This window comes from Leptinotarsa decemlineata, unplaced genomic scaffold (genome assembly GCF_025532065.1).
Source record: "Leptinotarsa decemlineata unplaced genomic scaffold, Ldec_3_MD MMD2_tig00078346_RagTag_RagTag, whole genome shotgun sequence".
Classification (NCBI taxonomy): domain Eukaryota; kingdom Metazoa; phylum Arthropoda; class Insecta; order Coleoptera; family Chrysomelidae; genus Leptinotarsa; species Leptinotarsa decemlineata.
In genome coordinates this window covers 531,037-547,440 of record NW_027412724.1, presented here as the reverse complement: position 1 = coordinate 547,440, position 16,404 = coordinate 531,037, and the positions used below count along the sequence as shown (strand labels likewise).

At 32.5% G+C, this 16,404-nt stretch overlaps 1 protein-coding gene across 1 annotated transcript; it reads left to right on the top strand.

Moving 5' to 3' along the window:
- The first annotated feature begins 317 nt into the window (after window positions 1–317).
- Window positions 318–9,169, top strand: LOC141486998 (uncharacterized). Its single transcript, XM_074185632.1, has 4 exons — window positions 318–478; window positions 6,990–7,250; window positions 8,131–8,391; window positions 9,021–9,169. The coding sequence occupies exons 1-4, from the start codon at window positions 454–456 to the stop codon at window positions 9,053–9,055; spliced, it is 582 nt and encodes a 193-aa protein (XP_074041733.1). The 5' UTR covers window positions 318–453; the 3' UTR covers window positions 9,056–9,169.
- Window positions 9,170–16,404: the final 7,235 nt, after the last annotated feature.

Genomic DNA, 16,404 nt, shown 5'->3' with positions numbered 1-16,404 from the left:
GAAATTATAGAAAAAGTATCCCTATCCTTTCAAATAAATCTTAACCTATAACTTTATGCTAAACATTCTATATATGATATGTGAAAACACTAATATACCCCCGGCTCACAAAAAAACAATACAAAAAGACAAAAGATATGGAAGAAAATGACAACACAAAGAAAAAAAAAGAAAAAGAGAAAAAAATTTGTGACGCAACATGAAAGCGGCCTGTGCAAGGCAGGGCAAACTGCATTCTCGGACGAAGCTACTGTTACATGGAGGAGGAGAACTGACCAAATTGCCCGGAAGCAACGGCCAACAAAACAGAGAGAGAGAGAAATTATTTCCGTTACTGCGACAGTGGCTGCTCTATAAGAATACATATTTTAACATTGATCTATGTAATCTTTTGTAGTGTTATACTATACTTCGCGATTAGTGTTTTGTGTATAAGTTCACTAATTTTTCATCATGTCTCGACCACTTCGTAGACGTTGTAAGTAGTTTCATTAAGATTTCAGTACCATGTAACCATTGTATTTCATATTTTAGTAACATTGTGGCAATATTGGAATCCTTAGCAGAGTTTTTAAAAGTCTTTGTTATAGTTTTCAAGTTTTTGATTATTGTTTTACTATATTTTTACATTAGTGTTTTGTGTAAAAGTGTCCACTAATTTTTCATCATGTCTCATCAATCTTGTGGACATTGTAAACAGTTTCATTGAGATCTCATTACCATGTGATCATTGTATTTATTATTGTAGTAAACATTGTGGCAATATTGGAATCCTTAGACGAGTTTTGAAAAGATCTGTTATAGTTTTCGTGTTTTTGATTAATGTTATACTATTCTTCTGCAATAGTGGTTTGTGTATAAGTGTTCACTAATTGTTCACCATGTCTCATCAACCTCGTGGACATTTTAAGTATTTTCATTAGGATTTCGGAACCATTGTATTTCTTATTGTAGTCAACATTGTGGCAATTTTGAAATCCTTAGGCGAGTTTTTAAAAGTCTTTGTTATAGTTTTCTTGTTTTTCATTAATATTATACTATACTTCTACATTGGTGTTTTTTATATACGTGTTCACTTATTTTTCATCATGTCTTATCAACCTCATGGATATTGTCAGTAGTTTTTATTAAGATTTCAACATCATGTGACCATTGTATTTATTACTGTAGTATATACATTGTGGAAATATTGGAATCCTTAAACGAATTTTCAAAAGGCGTATTTGGATTTGCAATTCGGACGATTTTAGGAGAGTTCAAAATAATTACACGTGCAGTTGATTAGTAAGAGTGAACTCGCTCAAAACTTTCCAAGTCTCAACTGTGCTACTACTTTCAACTGTTCCAGGACAGTTCAGATAGCGAGATTGAATACTGATTCTGTGAGGACACAAAAAACTGAACCACCCCCTCAAAAAAAAAAGAAAAAAATTGAAAAAGAAAAGAATATGAGGGAATATAAAAATCTTTATTTCACAAATAAACAAAAAAAATACATTTTCAGTTCTCATCGTTTATCCATTATGAAAATTTCGCTATGTGTGGTGGTCTTTAACTGAAAATGTAATTTTTTAGAAAAATGTAAACACTGAAGTTACGTAGTTACAAGAAAATAATCAATAATAGGCCATACATTTTCAAGGGCAAAAATTCTAGGCAGGGCTTTGTCGGGTCGTAATACTCATGACAAATATATACCATATGCGAAATGATACCAGAGCAGCAATATGTGAGCAACATCCAACTGTTCTCAAACCATTTGCTATCCTTTAATTTCTTCGAGCTACTACCATTTAGAGTGTATTGAATGCAACACTCGTATGTTTGATTATTTATGTGTCTCGATTAAACTTTGAATCTTATTATGTTCAACATTGCCTTCATGTACTAATCTAGAGCAATCCATCTTCAGATATAGCTTGTGAAAGTTGGTATGTTCCAATAAAAAATTTTTAAAATCATCTAAATTCAGTTTTGAAAAATTCAACAAGTCTACTGAAGGTATTATTCGAAATGGGGTTGTTTTTCTGTCTCAATTAATTATGAAAACTTTTCTGCTTATGGTTTTTATTGTATTTCGTTAAGTTCATATGATCAATCAAACTACTTTCTTCGGAATTAAATCCCTTTCCTGTTGTGATATGAAGTAAACAGGCAACTTTACTATATACTTCGGCGTTCTCCAGCAATTAGTTTCTAAATCGATTATGTGAGCACCTACACTTTTTGGTCCTATGAACCATGCGTAGCTTCATTGGTGTAAAGTGTGGTAAAGTTACCCACAACTTCTCATCCACAGTTTGAACATGAGGCTTTTTCTTGCGGTCGTGTATTGAAAACGTATTCGTCTGTGATTCAAATACATTCATTCTGACGTTGAAACTATGTCACATCATATATGATGTGAGGTTAGGTGAAGTTAGTTTTAAAACGAAATTTGACATTACGTTACGTCAGTTGTCAGCTTCTGCTTTGTTTTGATCGTTTTAGTTTATGAAGTACTGAAAACTTTTCATCAAATATGTTGTTATGATGTACAAAATAAAGCTAAAAAATTATTAATTGCACAAATCCGACTATAACTAACGTTAGAGAAAATAAAAAAGTTTGTTTCCATTATTGAATTTAACATCTGATACAAATTAAATCATTCCTTTCTGGCGAATCTTATTATTAATGATGTAACAACGAATCGTTTTTGAATACCCGAATACGATTAACGCCAGAAAACACCTATAGCAGGGGAGCCCACGATGCAAAATGGGGATTTACTCGAGCGTCATTGAGATATATTAGGTTGCAAAGCTTAGATGATAAGAAGAAAAAATGTTATATAATATATACCTTTTCATCGGTGGGGGAAGCCGCTATAGATTTTTAAATATGTAAAAAAAATACTGTTGCGTGGACATACTCGAGCGCGTCAGATATTGATAGCATCAATGTCCTACGTATTTTTAATAATGTTGGTATGTTAATCTGATCGTTTGCATGATGTGGATGGTTGTATGTAAGGGTTAAAAGTGAAAAGAAAAAAGAATTAATCAAGCGCATCAGATTTTCTAAGGGGGTGTTGAGTGCAACAAAAAAGGCTCTCATTCAATAATCTGACTATTTCGATCTGACGCAAACTCGCGGTCATTATTATAATGTGCAAAAAAAATCGCCATTTTGAAATACTCAAGCGCGTCAGATTAAGATATATATGGTTCATCTATATGTTTTAGACGTGCTGTCTCATAATCTGACGATTATCTAGAGGGATTCGCTTAATCTGACGAAAACAATATTTTTTCAAAATTTTTTTTTCAATTCATTGACGTTAGTTAATTGAAAAGCTGAGGAAATAGCATGCAAATAAATAAGTGTTATGTTTTTTAAGTAAAATGCTCAAAAAAATTTATTTTTCATAATCAATTGATTAATTAATGAAGAAAAGAAAAATGAAACTTTCTATGTTTTTACCACTTTTATTTGTAACTAACGTTACTGCAGTTTCGTCCTATGAGGACATTTTCAAACTTGTACAATATATAAGGACATTTTCAAACTTATAGTTTTCTTCATTATGATTTCCTACCACGTAGTAACGGCTACATAAATCAATCAATTGATTAATTAATCTGCATCTTCATCACGAACGAGTCTCTGTGTTCAGCTGTGATAGCGTCCTACACCTATGGTTTAGAATGAAATTTGTGAACAGTGTTGCCAGATTGCAAATAATAAGAATTTTATCGGTATTTCGATGTAATTATATTGAAAACACGATATATTATTATATTGAAATATGTTGAATAAATGAGTCAGCATTCTACATAATCTCATTCTATCAACCAAATACAAGCATTAATAGAAGAAAACATGTAAAATGAAATTATAATATTCAGGAAAAATTCATTTGTACGAAAACAGGTAGTATATGGTAATCGGAAAATTGGTTTCTCGGTAAAAATTTTAGGACTTGTAACTCAAAAGTATGTCATTTGAAGTCTCTTGCGTTAAATAAAACCGAATGCCCAGCAAAAATTAATCCTAAAAAGTCAAATTTCTCCCTAATCAAAAATAGTTTGTTGATGAACGTTTTAGTTAGAGTATATTCCTCGAAAGTATGTCTATTAATGTGTTTGAACTGATCTGCGTACTTACGTTCCTTTCGTGCAAAAGAAAAATTAGATCCGTATATTCGAAATCTAACCATTCAAAAACAGTCGAATCTCTCCCTTATCAATCAAAAATAGTTTGTTATTGAAAATTTCATGAGTATATTCCTCGGAAGCATGTCTCTCGATGTGCTAGAACAGATTTGCGTACTATATATGTTCCTTTCGTGTCAAAAAAATTAGATCCGTATATTCGAAATCTAACCATTTAAAAAAAGTCGAATTTCGCTCTTATCAAAAATAGTTTGTTAATGAAAATTTCAGACTATATTTCTCGGAAGCATGTCTTTCGACGTACTAGAACAGATCTGCGTACTATATATGTTCCTTTCGTGCAAATGAATAGTTTCGCATATTCGAAACCTAATCATTCAAAAACAGTCAAATTTCTCCCTTATCATAAATAGGTTTTTGATGAAAATTTCGGAGTATATTACTCGAAAGTATGTCTATTGTCGTGCTTGAACAGATCTGCCTACCATACGCAGAAACCAATTTTCCAATTCGCATATACTACCTGTTTTTTATACAAATGCATTTTTCTTCAATAATACTATTTTACATGGTTTCTTGTATTAATGCTTGTATTGAGATAGTTGGTATACTCGCAAATTTCATTTCAAACCATGTTCGATAGTCCCACATCTCAAACTGTGGATTAGAAGTTGTGGGTAACTTCACATTAGTCGCAGCTTCCACAATCCAACGAAAATTCGTCACAAATCGAGAATCGTTAACTTTTCTGGTTATGAGTTGGTTTCGTTTCCTGATGGCATCAATTTTTTAAAGCCATAATTTTCTACAAACTGTCTCTGAAATATCTATTTGAAATAAAAATATCTTTCAAGAATTTGTGAAGGCTTACATAATATAGTTTTCTTTTGTCCAGAGAATAATTTTCTCTGATATGCCTCAAATACGTTCCATCACAGATAAATTTTAGAGAATCTTTCAAGTTGTGCAACAATGAAGCACCTGGAGGTGTTTCCCTAGAATTTCCACTTATACCAAAATGTTTCGACAACACTTGCTTATATTAAATACTTCAGCAAATAAATAATCGGATATACCGGATCTCAATTTCATCAAAAAGAGCACAATAGCTTGAGTTGTGTTGAGATTTTTCGGTTTTTTCATATTTTCCATAATTTGGCCTGCGAGAGCTTCAATACGTTCGTCTGATATAGAACAATTACCGATGTTATCATGCAAACGAGACTCAAAATTGTAATATGATAATTTGTTCAAAAACTTATTGACTTCATCTGTATCAATAAGAGATTCACTTCGGCCTTATAAAACCTTGTTTGATTCAAATGTGTGGATCAGCATCTGTTTTTTTTTTGAATAAATAATCACCATTTCACAGAAACTTGTATTCTTGCTTCAAAAGGTACATCTTTTAGTAATTTAAAAATTAAACAATATCTCTTGATTACGCATACTCTTGGAGGAGACATTTCTATATATTCTATTTATTTATGTTCCACAAGTAAATATGCTGAGCTATGTTTTCTTATCGTTGAAATTGATGAAGTGTTGGTACTTCAACTGGACAATGAATGAGATAATTCATTAAATAATGGGGGGTGTTTAAATGCAATTTCCAATGAAGAAAGTTAAAAAGTTTACTAAGGAAGTTCATAAGATGAGCACTGTGTAATAGTGATTCGACTGAACAGTCTTGAAGTGAATTACGAAATGAAAGTTTTAAGGAGTTCATTTCGATTATCTTGTTCACTTAAATATTGTGGTAACGGAGCAGATATTGTTTGACTATTTGCTAAAGTATCTTTTACCCACTTGCTATATTGTATTGCACTTAGGACACAACATTTACATTTTTTCCGAAAATGCCACTGCTTCTTTTTTTTTTCGATTGTTTTAGCATTTTGAATTTGGCCTTTGCGAAATATGAGATTGCATTTCCAACATCGAGAATTTTCTCTCAGTTTAGGTTTTTTTACTGGGTATTTCATTGATATCTGATTTCACTTTTCATAAACCTGTAACAATAAATTGGTTTATTAAGTGGCCAAAGTGATATAAAATAAATGTCAAACTATTTTAACGATTCACATTAAAAACATTTTTCACATAGAAAACAGCAAAATTAAAAATTAAATTTACACCCTTTAAAAAATCTCTTATTAATTTGTATGGTATAACTCCATGTATTGAATCGTGTGAAAATGTTAACGCCCTGTAACTGACAAAATGAAAAGAACATCGGAATGTAATTCTGCACTGAAAGTATTTTTTTATCCAAACGAGGCGGAAAATAGGCTTATAAATACTAAAAGTCGATTTTTCAAGAACACCACTCATACCAAACTGTTCAGAATGAACAAAATATTGCAAATCAAAAATGTATATTTTTGGGAAACAAAATTTTTTTTTCAAATCAAATATTTTAATTTTTTTTCCGGGGGTTTTTGTTTCTTGTATCACATAAATGAGATTGATGATTGACCTTCACCCCAAATAATAACTGAGAAAGGTAGCATTTTGACTTGAAAAATAGTAGACAAACTACTCAGAAATTACAAACCACAGACACGTGTTTCTGACTTTAATGATCTCATTATAAGGATGGTCAACATTTAGTTATAGAAAGTAACATATGTATATATGTGATTCAGTGTTATTCAGATACAATAATTCTGGTGGACACAGCTTGCGTTCTTTTCGAAAAGACACAAAATTGTTGCTGGTCTTTCGCTTTTTCATCGAATAATAAAATGAAAATTTGTATGTTAGTATAATAAATGCAAAAAATAATATATCTGTTGCCTTTGTAAGAAATTATTATTTTTTTTGTTGTAGTGATAAGGAAACATGATCTGGAATCGCATATACACGTTGCCGCCGCAACAGGTCAACCCCTTCGCCCAGGATTCATGCCGCCATTTATTCATCAATCTACCCATGCAGCTATTAGCACGAACGAGACTTCTCCTCAGATACAGTACACAAACCCAAATCATCATCAATCTGAAACTCCATCGCCAGCGCAACCTTCACAATCTCCTGCCCAAGGCACACAGGCTTCATCTCAGCAACTCCAACCATCTCCGCCAACTCAGGGTAATTACCATTATATATTACAATTCATTACAAAGGCATTAGTGCTGGAACAATTCATTACAAAGGCATTAGTGACTTTTTTTTATCCAAATGAGGCGGACAATGGTCCTATGAATACTATAAGTCGATTTTTCAAGGAGACCACAACTCACACCAAATTGTTGCTAGTCAAAAATGTTCTTTTTTGTGAATTTTTGCATACCCACCCTCAAAAGTTTTTTTGGGGTTTTTTTTGTTTCTTGTATCACACAAATGAGATTGGTTAGTAACCCTGATTGTCCTCTACACCCACATATTTTTGTATGTTGAATAGAACCAAAGAAAATTGAAAAAATAAATAAAAAAAAAAACCCAAATAATAACTAAGAAAGATGGCATTTTGACTTGAAAAATCCAGGATACCCAATTTAGGAACTTTTGTAAATGTCATAAGAATAATCTTTATGCATGCTGTATTACCTTTAATTCAGTACTTGTATTTTGAACTAGTTTACAAAAAGACTGCCTTTCAAATCAAAACGAAGAAAATTCATAGACAAACCATTCAAAAATTGCAAAACACAGACACGTGTTTCTGACTTTTAATGGTTTCATTAGTAGGGTATAGCAAAAATGATCAACATATAGTTATAGAAAGTAACACATGTATGAAGTCATGAACAGGGGCCACAAACAGCGTCATTGCCTTTCCAGAGATAGAGAAATGTAATATTCAGATACAATAATTCTGGTGGACACAAAATACGTTCTTTTCGAAAAGACACAAAATTGTTGCTGATCTTTCACATTTTCATCGTATAATGAAATGAAAATTTTAATTTCAGTTATAATATACTTGTTGCCTGTGTAAGAAATTAATTTATTTTGTTTTTTGTTGTAGTGACACGAAGAGCTGATCTAGTATCGCAGATACAAGTTGCCGCCGCAACAGGTCAACCCCTTCTCACAGCATCCATGCTGCCATTAATTAATCAACCTACGCATACAGCTATTAGCATGAACGAAACTTCTCCTCAGATACAGTACACAAACCCAAATCATCATCCATCTGAAACCCCATCGCCAGCGCCACCTTCACAACCTCCTGCCCAAGGCACACAGGGTCCACTTCAGCCACTCCAACCAGCTCCGTCAACTCAGGGTCATTATCATCATATATTATATATTACAATTCATTACAAAGGCATTAGTGATTTTTTTGTATCCAATTGAGGCGGACAATGGGCCTATGAAAACTATAAGTCGATTTTTCAAGAAGACAACCACTCACACCAAAATATTGCTAGTCAAAAATGTATTTTTTTTGGTAATTTTTCATACCCACCCTCAAAATTTTTTTCGGGGGTTTTTTGTTTCTTGTATCACACAAATAAGATTGGTTTGTAGCCCTGAGTGTCCTCTAAACCCACATATTTTTGTATGTCATAAGAATAATCTTTATGCATGCTGTATTACCTTTAATTCAGTACTTGTATTTTGAACTAGTTTACAAAAAGACTGCCTTTCAAATCAAAACGAAGAAAATTCATAGACAAACCATTTAAAAATTGCAAACCACAGACACGTGTTTCTGACTTAATGGTCTTATTAGTAGGGTATAGCAAAAATGATAACAGTATGATATAGGAAGTAACACATGTATGAAGTCATGAACAGGGGCCACAAACAGCGTCATTGCCTTTTCATTGTATAATGAAATGACAATTTTAATTTCAGTTATAATATATCTGTTGCCTGTGTAAGAAATTAATTAATTTTTTTTTGTTGTAGTGACAGAAAGAGCTGATCGGGTATCGCAGATGTAAGTTGACACAGCAAATTGCCAGCAGAATTTCCAAGATTTTGTCAGTAAAAAACGTTTGCTATAAGAATTATTACTTTTATTATTGTTATTGGAACAAATAAAAAAAAAATATTTACCTTTTTTTATTGATAATGTATAATTTAAATATTATTTCGAATATGCAAAAATGATGAATCTCATACAACTGACTTATTTGAAAGCAGTCAGTTTCAATCATCTCCTGATGAAACTAAATTGGTTAGTGAAACTTACGTCGAGGGACAGCAATTTTGTTCCATATCCTACTTTCACGTTTAAAGCAATCCTCAAATGACAAGGATATTTCATACTTCTAGGTTTCAAAATATGAGCTTTTTTGTGAAGTGTTGATTATCCATATGTAATGTTTCTGTTTTGATTATTGCATCACTTTGTTTCTATTCATTCGTTGTATCACCTTGTAGTAGAAGTAGGTTTCAAAAATACTATTTCAAAATTTGCGGGAAAATATTCATCAAGTTATTAAGCTCAATTCACAGCTGTAAGTTGGTAACGTGGATAAAAAGCAGCAGAATTCAGTGGATGAGTTTATCGCGAATTCTGATCTGTCACATCATCCAGGCAGATATTTTATCAAGTCCGTTTCTTATAAACATTCAATGAAATATGAAGCTTCACATGTCGAACGTATTGATCAGTTAAAAGAAACATAAAAATTGTTAAAAGTAAATGTCTAGCAAAACTCGTATCAGGAAAAATTTTACCAGATATAATTTGAAAAGTGATTGAAAGGTTAATCAAATACTTCAATATCTAACCAAAATTCACTAGTTTCACAAATTTTACCATTTGCAAATTATGATTCAATAATATATGATAGATGAATTTGAATCAATTCGAAAATTATGGCACCTTCAAAAATACAACTTAGCGTAAAAATGGCACAACTGTTTCGTACATCAGTGGCTCAAATCACTATAATAATTTACCAGCACCTCTAGCCCATAAAGGATATATTCTTTGACCAATTAGTTTTATAACTCAATGACATATTGTTTCCTCTTTTAATCACAGTCGTCTCATAACACTATTTTCTGAATGTAACTCAAAAGTCAAAACAGTCATCTTCGGAATTTTGTCTCTTTCAAAAGTTATTTGCAATACTGCTATTTCTATACTTGCCGGTGTTCTTCCAAAATTTTTATTGCAGACACATTTCTCAGAGCCCAATTTATCAGAGGGTTAGGTAACAATTAGATAAGAGAGCAGCTATCACAACAACCATCTGATTTACTTTTCAATGAACTTCTCGATATCTTGGTGCATTCAGATATAAAAGCTAAACGAGACTTCGCAAGCTGGACTGTTGCAAAGCCAAGGTTTGGTATTGACCGCCCAAAAAAAGTTGTTTCCTGTCTGCAAATCAACTAAATGAAAGCAAAGATAAGGTATTCGTAGAACAATACCGAACAGCGCTGCTTCGACTTGTCGTAGGTCTCATCAGATCTGATGACAGTTGAAGATTTTCGTTCAGTCAATGTCAAAGCTGGTCATTGCAATGGATCACCTAGGGAGCTTTTATCTTTGATATTTGTGAATTGAGTTTACTGTCGATCCCATCGATAGCATCATCATAAAAGGAAAAGTCATCACCTTCACTTATTATTTGTCTCAACTTTTAAGTGGACATTTTTTAGTTATCATTAACATAACAAGGAAAAAACTTTTACTATCATAAACAGCAAACTATATACTAATCGGAGAAGTAATACTTAACTTCTTTTCAGGAAAGAAGCAAAAAAAATTGGGGAATATCCCCTTTACAGCATCTGTGGACATAATTCTAGATTTGTTTTGTGGTTGTTGTAGAAATTAACCCATTATTGTACATTGTATACAGTACATTAAACATCAACAGTACAGAGTGGGCCAAATTGTACACTTTTAAAGGGAAATTCCTGTTCAAACTAGATAGATCAAAACTGATGGCTGTGTCTAAGGGTCAAATTTTATGACAAACTTAATGGTGAAAACCGCATATCGATATCTATCATATCGTTTCTGAGTTACAGCATGTTTTTCGAAAATGTGCATTATCGAAAGTTTGGTGTAACTTTTTTCCTGTGAAAAATGTTACACCATGTTTACAAAATGTTTTCGAAAATGTACATTTTCGAAAAACATGTAACTCAGAAACGATGATAGATATCGATATGCCTTTTTCACTATTGAGTTTACCATAAAATTTGACCCTCATACGCAGCCAACAGTTTTCATATATCTAGTTTGGAAACAGTAGTTTTCCTTACAAAGTGTCCAATTTGGCCCACTCTGTACAGCGAACAGAACAGCAAAATTGAATTTTTTCATATTGCACTGCACTGATTTTACTATTACCTGAATTGTCGGACTCTAATGCCTTAACTTCAAACTATCGGGAATTTTCAAATTGGAAGTCAAAGTAAAAAATATCTGTGGTATTGAAATTGTCAAAACAATAATTATTTATGTCCCCTTCTAATGATCCGAATGATACAGAGCTGTTTCTTACGGGTATAACTATTTTGCAGGTCTGCAGGTCAGCAAATTGTTCTCAGTAGACAGTGCTCTCGTAATCTCGTAGGAGGACAGAAATTTTTGCAGGTAGGGTCTACCAGACTTGAATCTTGACCAGGTTAATCATTTTAGACATAAAAAACTTCGTACCCCCACCCTTTAAAGGGTGGAAACATTCCACATTTATCATTAAATTGAAAATAAACCTTGCAGGTCGGCAGAAATTCTTGCAGGTCGGGTATGCCAAACATGAATCTCGACCAGGTTAATCATTTTCGACAAAAAAAAATTTCAGCCCCCCCCCCCTTTGAGTATGGAAAAATTCCACATTCCTCATTAAATTAAAAATAAAACTTGCAGGTCGGCAGAAATTCTTACAGGTCGGGTATGCCAAACATGAATCTCAACTAGGTTAATCATTTTCGACAAAAAAAATTTCAACCCCCACCCTTTGAGTATGGAAAAATTCCACATTCCTCATTAAATTGAAAATAAACCTTGCAAGTCGGCAGAAATTCTTGCAGGTCGGGTATGCCAAACATGAATTTCGACCAGGTTATTCATTTTCGACAAAAAAAAATTCAACTACCACCCTTTGAGTATGGAAAAATTCCACATTCCTCATTAAATTGAAAATAAACCTTGCAGATCGGCAGAAATTCTTGCAGGTCGGGTATGCCAAACATGAATTTCGACCAGGTTATTCATTTTCGACAAAAAAAAATTCAACTACCACCCTTTGAGTATGGAAAAACTCCACATTCCTCATTAAATTGAAAATAAACCTTGCAGATCGGCAGAAATTCTTGCAGATCGGGTATGCCAAACATGAATTTCGACCAGGTTATTCATTTTCGACAAAAAAAAATTCAACTACCACCCTTTGAGTATGGAAAAATTACACATTCCTCATTAAATTGAAAATAAACCTTGCAGGTCGGCAGAAATTCTTGCAGGTCGGGTATGCCAAACATTAATCTCGACCAGGTTAATCATTTTCGACAAAAAAAATGTCAACCCCCACCCTTTGAGTATGGAAAAATTCCACATTCCTCATTAAATTGAAAATAAACCTTGCAGGTCGGCAGAACTTCTTGCAGGTCGAGTGTGCCAAACATGAATTCCGACCAGGTTAATCATTTTCGACAGAAATATTTTCCAACCCCCACCCATGCTTATCGCAATTCTCAAAAAACTGAAAATAATTTGTCTGTTAATGCAGATGAAGTTCATTGGCCAACTTCCACTGTTGCTCTAGATCGTTTGCCGAATGTATTCGAAAATAGAGACAAAGACATAATTAAAAATGAGGAAACTATTCACACGAACTTCAATATTGCAAAAACAATGTTAATGGAAGGAAGAGTAAAATGGGTTCCAGAAAGTCAGGCGTTCATTATATCTGGCGAACGTGCAAATCATGTAGTTACCCTCTTTCCAAACGAAACTTGTTCATGTAATGTAAAAAAAGATTGCCATCACATAAAAGCTGCCCAACTATCGATTGGAAACTTTAAAAATAAGCAAAAAAGAATAAAATTATCAACAGTTCTGAGAAAAGAAAGGGGTTATAAAACTAGTAGAAAGCACAATCTTCGAAATATAAAAATTGTGGAAGCAGCTGATGATGCTGAAATTACAGTTAATGAAGAAAAGGTAACAAGCTTATTGATCCCGACTATCCAAAATGATATGGTGAAACATAGATTGGTAGATTCCCCACAAACGTCAAAAAAAGGTAAATAATCATATACACGCACTCACACATATACAACATGTTTCTCGAACGAAGTTTCTCCAAATTTTTTCAGTTTAAATATTTTTGAACTCTGTATAAAAAAATACATTTTCATCAAAATTATAATAAAATGAAAGAATGAACAAAAGATATTTGTTTAACATTTGAAATTTTTACTTTTTATGAAAAAACGTTATCAAGAATTACACTTCTCTTTTTTTCAACACATCTACATTTTTTCAAATTTGTCGAAAATAATTTTATTTCTCAATTTTAGAGACTTCAATAATAATTTGAGTATACAGATATTGACATCTACACAAACAGAATCAACAAAACCCAAAAGAAAACTAGAATTTCCCTCGCCAATGGAATTTGAATCGTTCCCATCGCCATTTATACCAGTGGAAAAAAGAAAAATCTCACCGTTATCCTGCACTGATGAAAAAGATTGCGAACTTGATAGTGTTCAATCACTAGACGGAGATCTCAATTTTACTTTAAACTATAATTTCAAAAATAATAAATAGTTTTTGATTGGGGGCAGACAAATTAGACCTTCCGATTTTAAAACCGTTTGGCCTCTTAATGACAATCCCGAGGATATTTATTTTATTGATTCTATTTTTGACGTCTATTTCACTATTCTAATCAGTTATCGAAAAACGAAGCTTTTTGTTGAATTTCTCGCGATAGAGTCATATTACTAATTCAATTCATGGTTCCTAAAAAGTTCAGGTGCTTCAACTGCAGCAACTTATAATAACTAATAGGTGAAGATAATAATAATTTATTTCTAAATCTATTCACCATCTAGATATTCTGTGAAATGGCTATTCTGATGAATTGGGCATTAGGAAAAGGGCTCGATTAGCACCACCTATTGGGTATAATAATAACGGTTTTTTTGTCACTCACTCATTTACATATAATATACAGAAATATACTCACAAAACATGTAGAAGAGTGTGTAATATTCACTAATATTTGAAGAAAAATATAAGCGATACACTATTTTTGCGAGAGTCCAAATTCAAAACGATCTAGAACGAATACTCAGTTTTATTATGCACAAAAACTTCGCAGAAGGTTTATTTTCAATTTAATGTCATCAGTCATCACCCGAAGACGATTGTAGATACCAACAATCGAAACGTCGTGAACTAACGTGACTTGGAATCTCTACACTTTTTTATTTTTTTTTTTATTATTTTATTTTTGCATTCCTTTAATTTTTATTTATTCAATTATTATATTTTTACTTGTAGGTTATTTTACTATCATTTCATTTCAGGTTTATTGTTGCTTAATATAATTGTTATTTTCAACTATTCTTTTTTTAATTATTCTTTTTTACTTGTTTCAGGGATTTCAAATCATTTTATATAATAGACAATGGAAGTCCGAACAAGTGAAATTCATCACGAAACATTGTCAATCACCTTCAAACAAACGTTAATGAGGAATGTTGAATTTTTCCATACTCAAAGGGTGGGGGTTGAAATTTTTTTGTCGAAAATGATTAACCTAGTCGAGATTCATGTTTGGCATACCCGACCTGCAAGAATTTCTGCCGACCTGCAAGGTTTATTTTCAATTTAATGAGGAATGTGGAATTTTTCCATACTCAAAGGGTGGGGGTTGAATTTTTTTTGTCGAAAATGATTAACCTGGTTGAGATTCATGTTTGGCATAACCGACCTGCAAGAATTTCTGCCGACCTGAAAGGTTTATTTTCAATTTAATGAGGAATGTGGAATTTTTCCATACTCAAAGGGTGGGGGTCGAATTTTTTTTGTCGAAAATGATTAACCTGGTTGAGATTCATGTTTGGCATAACCGACCTGCAAGAATTTCTGCCGACCTGAAAGGTTTATTTTCAATTTAATAAGGAATGTGGAATTTTTCCATACTCAAAGGGTGCGGGCTGAAATTGTTTTTGTCGAAAATGATTAACCTAGTCGAGATTCATGTTTGGCATACCCGACCTGCAAGAATTTCTGCCGACCTGCAAGGTTTATTTTCAATTTAATGAGGAATGTGGAATTTTTCCATACTCAAAGGGTGGGGGTTGAATTTTTTTTGTCGAAAATGATTAACCTGGTTGAGATTCATGTTTGGCATAACCGACCTGCAAGAATTTCTGCCGACCTGCAAGGTTTATTTTCAATTTAATGAGGAATGTGGAATTTTTCCATACTCAAAGGGTGGGGGTTGAAATTTTTTTTGCCAAAAATGATCAACCTGGTCGAGATTCATGTTTGGCATACCCGACCTGCAAGAATTTCCGCCGACCTGCAAAATGTATTTCCACTTTTTTGAGAATTGTGAATTTTTTGGGTGGGGGTTGGAAAATTTTTCTGTCGAAAATGATTAACCTAGTCGAGATTCATGTTTGGCATACCCGACCTGCAAGAATTTCTGCCGACCTGCAAGGTTTATTTTAAATTTAATGAGGAAAAAATTCTAACTGTCACTTCTATTTGCTTATATATATATATATATATATATATATATATATATATATATATATATATATATATATATATATATATATATATATATATATATATATATATATATATATATATAAATTACTGAGCCATATCTACCGAAACCGAAATAAACTGCCAAAAAATTCTGATATTCACAACCACAACACAAGGCATAAAAACGAACCACACTTTTCACAAAAAATCACCTCTGATGATTGGAGCGTCTTACTTCAATAGGCTTCCTGATAATATAAAAAATAGTAACACGTACGGAATCTTCAAAAGTACCTAGGTTAAAGAAAATTTTAACGAATCATTGTTTTTATAGCCTAGGGGAATTTGATGACTTTCTTTCTAGCAAAGTTAACTGAGTTCAAAGTGTTTATTGTGCTTTATGATTTTTTTATATTTATATCAACATGTCTTGTATACTTATTTTTATATGTCATTAAGTAATATTAGGGTTACATCCTCACCAATGTAGTATGTCAATGTATGTATGTGTATATCTTTTATTTTGTCATTGTAAATGATCTTTAACCTGTAAAGTAGTACTTTAGGAGAAAGTTTTTTTGTAGTAAG

What these genes read in the sequence shown, in the direction of transcription:
- LOC141486998 (XM_074185632.1), top strand. Translation starts at nt 454, where the DNA reads ATGTCTCGACCACTTCGTAGACGTT. An exon ending in TCGACCACTTCGTAGACGTT is followed by an intron (nt 479 to 6,989) that starts GTAAGTAGTTTC and finishes TTTTTGTTGTAG; the next exon opens with TGATAAGGAAACATGATCTG. An exon ending in ACCAGCTCCGTCAACTCAGG is followed by an intron (nt 8,392 to 9,020) that starts GTCATTATCATC and finishes TTTTTGTTGTAG; the next exon opens with TGACAGAAAGAGCTGATCGG.